This window comes from Ostreococcus tauri, assembly GCF_000214015.3.
Source record: "Ostreococcus tauri WGS project CAID00000000 data, contig chromosome 15, whole genome shotgun sequence".
NCBI lineage: Eukaryota > Viridiplantae > Chlorophyta > Mamiellophyceae > Mamiellales > Bathycoccaceae > Ostreococcus > Ostreococcus tauri.
Genome location: NC_014440.2, coordinates 36,906 through 45,373, shown reverse-complemented (window position 1 = coordinate 45,373; position 8,468 = coordinate 36,906). Strand labels below are relative to the sequence as shown.

Below are 8,468 nucleotides of genomic sequence, written 5' to 3'. Positions count from 1 at the left end.
CGACGACGCGGACGGCGGCGGCGGCGGCGGCGGCGGCGCGCGACGGGATCCATCGGTGCGTGATCGCGGTCCCGGCGATGGGTGAGACGTGGGAAGGCGCGGAGGATGCGATCGGGTGCGTTGGATTCTGCGTCGTCTTGGATGGAGAGACGCAGATCACGCAGTTGGCGACGCGGGCGTCGACGCGGCGGCGCGGGTTGGGGGCGCGGACGACGCGGACGATGATCGGTCTGCGACCGCACAACGCGATCGTTCTCGAGGTTAAATCGCGGAATCTCCCAGCGAGGGCGCTGTACGAGACGTGTGGGTTCGTCGAGGTGGGACGACGAAAGAGGTATTACGCGGACGGCGACGACGCGGTGTGCATGACGCGCCGACCGCCGAGCGAGCGCGCGGTGAGCACGAGAGAGCTCACGCGACTTCTCGCGGGTTTAGACCCCGATGCCGCGCGTAAACCCGCGCCCGCGGTGGCGCCCGAGTCCAACGCGCCCGCGACGACACCGCGCGCCGTGGACGCGCCCAGGGCGGAGCCGTTCGCGCGCGGCGCCGGCGCGTTCACAATGCGCCGCCGCGCGCGAAGACCCGACGCGTAATCCAACGACACCCCGCCACACCCAACGACCGCTACAGCTCACTGTCGCTCTCGTCGTCGTCGTCGTCCGTCGCGCACATCACCGCTCGCACCCCATCCGCCTCGGCGCCGTTGGCGAAGATTTCATTCTCCAACGCATCCGCGTTCGCCCGCGTCACCGCCGCGCACGACCGCCAATCCCATTCAATCGTCCGCGCGAACGTCTCCAGCGCCTCGTACGTCTCGCGCTCGCCCGCGAACCCGTGGGTCATCGCGCGCGTGCGCGTGCCCGGCTGTCGTCGTCGTCCCGCGTCGCGTCGCGCGTTGACGTCCCGCGCGTCATTCAAATGTCTCACCAACGCCCCCGCGCACGCCGCGCACGACGTCTCCGGTGGATCCGCGCGCGCGCGATGGACGGCACCGCCGACGGCGACGGCGACGACGACGACGCGGGCGCGTCGACGCGTCGTGCGTCGGGATGATGTCATGCGCGTCACGCAATGCACACATCGCGATGACATCATTCGTCCACACGCGCGCGCGACGCCGCGCGTGCGGTCGCGCGCGACCGCGGACGATGCCGCGGGATCCCCCGCGCGCGTCGCCCTCGAGCGCGACGTCTCCGGCGTCCGCGCGCGTGGAGAAAACGGCGCGAACGTCGACGACGCACACATCGCGGTCGAGCGAGGTCGACGCGAGCGCCGCGCGCGCGCGCGGACGCGAACGACGATGCGGGACGATCGCGACGTGTTCGTGGTGCTTCTCCGTCGCCGCGCACGCGCGCGTGACGGGGGTGGAGCTCGAGGGCGAGCGCGGGGACGGCGACGGCGCGGCGCGATGCGGGGCGTGCGCGCGAAGGACGACGCGGTGCGTCAATCACGCGCGGTGTCGAGCGATGACGCGCGGGGGGGACGGGTGGGACGACGCGAAGTGTTTGGTGTGCGCCGGGATCGTCCCTGGGGGTGCGTGGTCGGCGGTGGATCGAGGGGCGGCGGCGGCGGCGCTGGCGCCGCGCGGACGGTGCTCGTGGTGCGGACGGAACGCGAGACACGTCGTCGCGCGCGTCGTGGGACGACGAGGGACGTACGTGAGTCATTGTTCGATGTGTGCGAGAGCGACGCACGCGTGCGCGCGGTGCGGGGAGGCGTTCGCGAAGATTGGTGACGGGCGGTGCGCGAAGTGCGCGGGGTGGGTGCGGGATTGGGACGCGGAGGAGACGGACGCGAACGAGGGGTTTCACGCGCGCGCGCGCGTCGTCGGGTGGTGCTCGTGGTGCGGTGAGCTCTGTGCGCACGCGCGTCGAGGGGTGAACGAGGGCGAGAAGGGGAAGAATCCGGAGGTGTTTGAGTGCGCGACGTGCGGCGGCGGCACGGCGAGGTGCGAGCGATGCGGCGACGAAGAGCGAATGATGCGCAAACGATCGAGACCGGGCGGCGCGGGGTCGTGCGCGCGGTGCGACGTCGATGATGAGACGCAGAAGAAGATTCGCGTCGGCGCGTTCGTCTCCATTCCCTCTCTCGGCTCGCTCGCGAGGTCGCTCAAGGATATGGCCTTGTCCGGATCGACCAGACGCGCGCCGCGAGGCGAACGGGCAATCGAGACGGACGAGATGATCGAACAGAGATGGAACGTTCGAACCGCTCGACGCGAGGCCGCGGATGAGAGCGCGTCCTTCGTGTTCGACGTGCTCGACCGCGAGAGCGAGTACAGGGACAAGGCGTATCGCGCCGGACTCATTCGCCCGTTTCTGCTTCTCGCCACGCTGCCGCCGCGCGAACGCGTTCGATTGGGCATGCGTCTCGGCATCGCGTTGCATCGAAGCTCGGCGTACTTGGATCCGCACGCGGAGGCGTGGAAGTTACTCAGAGATCCAGTGTGTGGACTGCAAACCCGAGGAGGGAACGTCTCGCACGTCGTGGAAAAAGTCACCGGCGTCGGCCGCGGCGCGAATTGGATTGATATTTTGTACTCGACGCTCACGCTCGGCGCGACGACGGGGTCGTGTCCGGCGTCGGAACCGTGCGAAATCGACGACCTACCAAAGTTCCGCTCGTCGGGACACGCCATGTTCGCCCTGCGAGTGGCGTCGCACCCGGCGTTGGCGCAATTTGAGGTGGCGACGATCCGGCTCGTGAGCCGCGCCCAGCGCGGTCGACTCGCACCGGCGTCGACGGGCGTTTTGGAGAGCGTGTGCAGGCACCCGAGAATGTCGGCGCTGAAAACGCGAATGGCGCGGGCGTATCCGCGTGATGCGGATGAGATATCGCGACACGCCGTCACCGCGGCGTTCGCGTCGTCCGCGTGGGCGTCGTTCGAGCGACCGCTCACTCCGGTGGACGTCGAAGCCGTGGCCGAGGACGTGTTCGGCATGTTACTCGACGGCGCGCCGCTCACTCAGAGTTCAAGTCAGGCTGAGCACGAGGACGCGGGCGATGATTCGAGCGCGGATGCGCACGTGTGCAGAGGCGCGCCGTCGCTCCTGGGCGCTCTCGCCGCGTCTACGTCCATCGGACTGGCTTCGTTCACCGCGGCGCAATTTGCGCCGACGAAGTTTGCCGTGCTGACGCCCAGGGATATCATGGATTTAACGACGAGCGTGCGAACGCCGGCGTTGACGTCTTCGGGTATTTTCGAACCCGTCGCCGTGATGCTCGTGCACAACGTGCTGCTCGCGGCGAGAAGCGTGCACGTGGATGATCATCTTCCCGCGGACGCCGCGAGGCTTTCGAGGGATGCGCTCGACTCGGCGCAAACACCATCCGTGGCCGCCCCGCCGACGCCGACGAGCGCTCTGAGCCCGGGTTCACCCGTGGGGAACGAGCCCGCGTCTCCGTGGTCGCCAAAGTACGCGCATCTCGGGGTGGACGACGCCGAGGCGCGATTAGACGAGCTTGAGAACACCGAGGCGTCGGATATGTTGATGCGATACATCAACGCACTGGACACGTCTGATTTGTACGTGGGCGACGATTCCGTGTTGAGCAGCGAAAATCTTAGCGACGACGACGATTAGGATCGTATTAGGTAAATTCACATCAGATGCCCGCGCGCGCGTGGTGTAAAACTGAATAGTTTCATCATCACAATAGATCCACTGCGAGTCTATCGGCCTCTTCCTCTTCCTCTTCCGCCCATGCCTCTTCCGCCCATGCCTCTTCCGCCCATCGGCATGCCGCGGCCGCCGCCGCCCATGCCCTCTTCGGCGCCCTCACTTCTCGGGTTACGAACCGTCTCGTCGATGGAGAGAATCATGCACGTTGCCTCGGTCGCCGCGTTCAGGGCGTTGATTTTAACCATACTTGGCTCCCAGATGAAGCGCTCGTACGTGTCGCAAATGCCCCCCTCGTTCACGTCGACGCCGAAGTTTGCGCCGTCATCACCCGCGTGCTTTGCGCGAAGCTTGTTCAAAATATCCGTCGCGTCGTGCCCAGAGTTGTCGCAGAGCTGCCTCGGAATGATCTCCAAAGCCTTGGCGAAGGCGTCGATGAAGAGTTGCGACTTGCCCGCCACGCCACGCGCGTGCTTTCGCAAGTACTTACTCACCTCCATGTCGATTGCACCGCCCCCGGGGACGACGGTCGCGTTCTTCACCGCGCGACGTACGATTTCAATCGCGTCATTCAGAGACCGAGCCGCTTCTTCGATGAACTGCTCGGCGCCACCGCGCAAGACGAGCGTGCACGTCTTCGCCTGCGGACATCCTCTGAAGATGTTGTATCGCTCGTTCCCAACCTGAATCTCCTCGAACATCTCGCACGTTCCCAGCTGCGCGGTCGTGATATTATTCACAGTCGTCTGCACCGGCGCGCCCGTGGCTCTGGTGACGCGCTGCAAATCCTCGGCGTCGACGCGACCGGCGCAGAACAAACCGCGATCGGCGAAATACTGCGTCGCCAAGTCGCCGATGGCGAGCCTACTCAGGATGATGTTCGCCCCGGAGGCGACGCACTTGTCGAGCTTCTCGTAGATGATGTTCCACTCCGCGTCGACAATCTCCTGGTATTTGGTGGGGTCGCTCAGACGCACCTCGGCGTTGTCCTTCTCACTCTTCAACTCGAGCTCCATGTTGAGCGCCAGGATTTTCGGCTGCGCAAACTTCTTCGTCATCTGTTCAAAACCGGCGTAGGCGAACGTCTTTTTGAACGCCACACCGTCGACTAGGAACGAGTCCGTCATTCCACCGCCCATGACTTTCTTTACACCGATCATCCTCGGGTCCAACAAGTCTTGATCAAGCGACCGCACCGCGCGAACGCACATGTCCGCGAAAAATTCCTTCTCCCCGCCCACGAGCTTTGAGCTCAGCGTCGTCATCGCGCACTTCTTCAAGAGCTCATCCTTCTCCTCCGCGCTCGTTCCCTCGATCGAGGTCGACAACGCCTTCACTCGCTCCGTCGCCAAGTCGCACGCCTCGCGAAAGCTCTTGATGATGTTCATCGGGTGCACGCCTTCCTCCACGAACGCCTTGGCCTCCTTTAAGAGTTCGCCCGCGATGATGACGACGGTGGTGGTCCCGTCGCCCACTTCGCTATCCTGCGCCCTCGCGATGTCCACCAACGTCTTCGCCGCCGGGTGCACGATCTCCAACAGCTTCATGATCGTCGCCCCGTCGTTCGAGATTGTCGTGTTACCTCGTTTATCCCTCACGAGCTTGTCCAACCCGCGCGGTCCGAGCGTCGTCCGCACGGTATCCGCCACGGCGCAGCACGCGTTAATGTTCGACACACACTGCCCACGACCTTGCGAGCTATCGGTACCTTCTCTCAACAACACGATCTGCGGTTGCTACGCATCGATAAAGATCACGGAATCATCGTCGTCATCGAACGACGCTCGCGCGCGTCGAGTCAACGCGCGCGAGGTCGATCGGTGATCGACGCCACCGCGCACACCCCCGTCAGTCACACGCGTCTCCACCCCCTCCCCACCCGCGCATCAATTCCATCCATCGCGTCTCCATCCCATCACCCCCATCGTCGCGTCGCATCGTCGTCGAGCGAGGAAAGAATCACCGCTCGCCGCCGCGCGAGTCATCATCCACATCATAATCATCCCTCACCCGCGCCCACGTCCGACCCCCACGCGCGCGTTCGACGCGCCCGTTCGACGCACCATTAATCGCCCGTCCGGCATGCGCACCATGGGCGCGCTCATCGCCTCGCGTCGTCCGCGCGCGGCGTTCTCCGATGGCGTCGCGCGGTCAACGCATCGACGGCGGGCGGTTGGCGCCCCCCGGGAATGTGCGTACCAGCCCGCGGAGGGCCTCGCTGGGGAGTCATGACTCGTCGACGGACGACTCGACTCGGCACATCGCGACGCGTCGACGTCGCGCGACGCGCGTCGAGCGTTCGCGCGCGCGCGCGTCGACGGCGCGGGCGCGCGCGCGGGCGCGCGCGCGGGCGGCGGGTGGACGGCGCGACGGGCGCGCGCGCGCGACGGACGCGCGGGACGATCGCGCGAGGAATCCGTGCGTGGACCACCGCGAGGGGTGATTTCGGAGGACGAGGATGACGACGACGACGATGACGACGACGATGACGACGATGACGACGGAGAACACCGGAGGAACGTCTTCGATCCCGCGCGCGATGGCGACGGCGACGATGGAGACGACGGCGACGACGGAAACGGCGACGGCGACGACGGTGCGCGTCAAGGCGAGACGGGCGGGCGGCGCGGACGTCGGACCGGTGACGCTCGCGCTCGACGCCACGGTGGGAGAGCTTCGACGAGCGATCTACGACGCGGAGTGGCTCGAGAGAGAACGAGGGGATGAGAGCGCGAGCGAACCGATGTGCTCGGAGAAACCGCCGAGTTACGAATACGTCATGATTTTGTGCGACGGGAAAATGCTCGGACCGGATGAAAAGAGTTTGGAGGCGTGCGGCGTGAGAGTGATGGCGGACGGACAACCGCGCGTTTTGCACGCCATTATCACCGAACGCGCGGCGGTGGCGAACGAGAGCGGGCTAACGGTGGTTGATCCGGAGAAGCTCGCGGCGGCGCAGGCGCAACCGACGTGTTGCTCCGTCATGTGATGCACAAATTCTCGACGAGGTGGCGCATTGTACCTAGTACTTGTACTTGACAACCGTACGTTTTACAACCCACTCAGATCGGCTAAATTCGCGATGTCTCTTCCTCGCAACATGTTATCGACGCGATTTCCACCGCTCGTGCGGTTCGTGGCGCTCAAAGTTGTGAGTTTCTCGATGAACGACGTCGGCGTCTCGAGCGACGTCGAGCCGATGATGACGTCGCGATGGAGCGCCTGAGAGAGCGCGTGCGCCTCTCTCAGCTCGCCTCTCGTCATGCCCCCGACGATGAAAACTATCAGTCGACGACTCGCGCGCTTCGTGGCGCGGTTCGACGCCGTCGAATCCGTCCTCCTGTGCGCGGCGGAGTTTGAGTCGGAATCGCCGCCGCCCATCGAGCCCGCGCTTCCGTGCTGCGCCCAAGACGCCTCGGTGCGCGTGCGCACAGAGCGTGATTTCGTGGGCGACATCATCGTCTGCGGCGTCGATGCCGCGCCCGAGGCGGGAACGATGTTTGGATACTCCGTCGTGTCCAACGTGCCCGCGTCCAAGTTTTTCACCAACGCCGCCACCGTCGGTAAAAATCGAAAGAGATCCCACTCGCTCTCGCGTTCGTGCACCTTGGGACGCGCGCTCTTTGACGAGTTCGAAAAGTACGACGTCGAGCCCTTGCGAATCTTCAGACCTAATAACTCGAGATTCTCGAGAATATTCATGTCCGACATCGTCAGGCCGGTTTCTTTCATCCATCGTTGCTTCTCCGATTCGTCAATCTTTTGCGGATGCGAACTGACGTACGCCAACAAAAGGCGAAGTTTCTCCACCATCGGTAAACGCACGCCGCGGGTGTCGAGATCGTTAAACAAGGCGACGATGTCTTTGCTCGTCGCTTCACCGAAAACGACCGCCTGTTCAACGCGCCCGACTTCGCTCAGATTGCACTTTTGCAACACGTCGTTGATCTCGCCGGCGATGGACGTGTGCACGGAGAGTTTAGCTTGTTGTTCCAAAACTCTCGGCAGCGACTCCACGGCGCGTTTCAACTGTCCCGTCGTGACATCGCGCGCGCCCACACCCCCGCTGCCCAACGCCTTCGCCTTATCCGCCAGCGAATTCAGAACCTCGGCGACGTGCGAGTGGCGAAACTCCAACCAGAGCGGATCGCTCTCGCCGAGCAACGCCTCCTTGGATTCCTCCCCCTTCTTCGTCGTGATCTTGTACCTGTACATCCCGTTCGGGACATCGAGAAGATCGGTCACCATGCTCTCGTACGTCCACTCGTGCACGATGGGCGCGAGAACGTCGAACGAGCGATCGAGGATGAGCACGTCGCACGTGGGATTCGCCTTGGCCGCCTCGGCGCCCTTGGAGCGCAACATCGCGGTGAGAATTCGATCGACTCGATCGGCGATCCCGCGCGCGGCGTCGCTCGTTTTGTTCTCACCCTTCGCCATGTACCGCATCGACGGAATCTCTCCCAAAGACACCATCACCGTCGCCAGACGCGTCGCGATGAGATCCAACGCGCGCCCCTGCGCGCTCGACCCCTCCGCGCCCTCCGCGAACGTCCCTCGCAGCGCATCCTCCACGCCCACCGTGAACCCCCGCGAATCGCACACATTGTACTCCACGTTCACCTCACTCAGATTCACCAAGCGTTCGACGCACGCCGCGCTCGCCTTGATCGCCGTCAGCGCCGTCCGCGGCGCCGACGACGTAAAAAACACGTGCGCCTTCGCGTACGTCTTCTTCTCACAGTCCTCGATCACCGCCTTCACGCTCGACGCGCTCGGCGATATGAAGTACACGCACTCCATCCCTCGCTGCGGCGCCCGCGCGAGATTCACATTCTCCACCACTGC

At 64.6% G+C, this 8,468-nt stretch overlaps 6 protein-coding genes across 6 annotated transcripts in view; 3 read left to right on the top strand and 3 right to left on the bottom strand.

Moving 5' to 3' along the window:
- Positions 1–593, top strand: part of OT_ostta15g00280 (Acyl-CoA N-acyltransferase) — a gene marked incomplete at both ends in the record, with an annotated part of 5,647 nt that extends 5,054 nt beyond the window's left edge. The window contains one exon of the mRNA XM_022985627.1: positions 1–593. This exon is cut by the window's left edge and continues 3,833 nt beyond it. Within this exon, the coding sequence (XP_022841091.1) occupies positions 1–593 (593 nt within the window).
- A 31-nt stretch (positions 594–624) lies between these two features.
- OT_ostta15g00270 (unnamed product) lies at positions 625–843 on the bottom strand (the record flags this gene model as incomplete). Its single annotated transcript, XM_022985626.1, has 1 exon — positions 625–843. One exon carries the CDS (start codon positions 841–843, stop codon positions 625–627), a length of 219 nt encoding a protein of 72 aa, XP_022841090.1.
- Positions 844–1,148: 305 nt separating this feature from the next.
- On the top strand, positions 1,149–3,584 carry OT_ostta15g00260 (unnamed product; the record flags this gene model as incomplete). The annotated part of the gene is made up of 1 exon (XM_022985625.1): positions 1,149–3,584. The coding sequence occupies one exon, from the start codon at positions 1,149–1,151 to the stop codon at positions 3,582–3,584; it is 2,436 nt and encodes an 811-aa protein (XP_022841089.1).
- Positions 3,585–3,673: 89 nt separating this feature from the next.
- Positions 3,674–5,725, bottom strand: OT_ostta15g00250 (Chaperone tailless complex polypeptide 1 (TCP-1); the record flags this gene model as incomplete). The annotated part of the gene is made up of 2 exons (XM_022985624.1): positions 3,674–5,356; positions 5,684–5,725. 2 exons carry the CDS (start codon positions 5,723–5,725, stop codon positions 3,674–3,676), a joined length of 1,725 nt encoding a protein of 574 aa, XP_022841088.1.
- A 434-nt stretch (positions 5,726–6,159) lies between these two features.
- OT_ostta15g00240 (unnamed product) lies at positions 6,160–6,609 on the top strand (the record flags this gene model as incomplete). Its single annotated transcript, XM_003083118.2, has 1 exon — positions 6,160–6,609. The coding sequence occupies one exon, from the start codon at positions 6,160–6,162 to the stop codon at positions 6,607–6,609; it is 450 nt and encodes a 149-aa protein (XP_003083166.2).
- A 62-nt stretch (positions 6,610–6,671) lies between these two features.
- Positions 6,672–8,468, bottom strand: OT_ostta15g00230 (Sec1-like protein; the record flags this gene model as incomplete). Its single annotated transcript, XM_022985623.1, has 1 exon — positions 6,672–8,468. A coding segment is annotated over one exon (1,797 nt), but the record flags the coding sequence as incomplete, so codon positions are not given.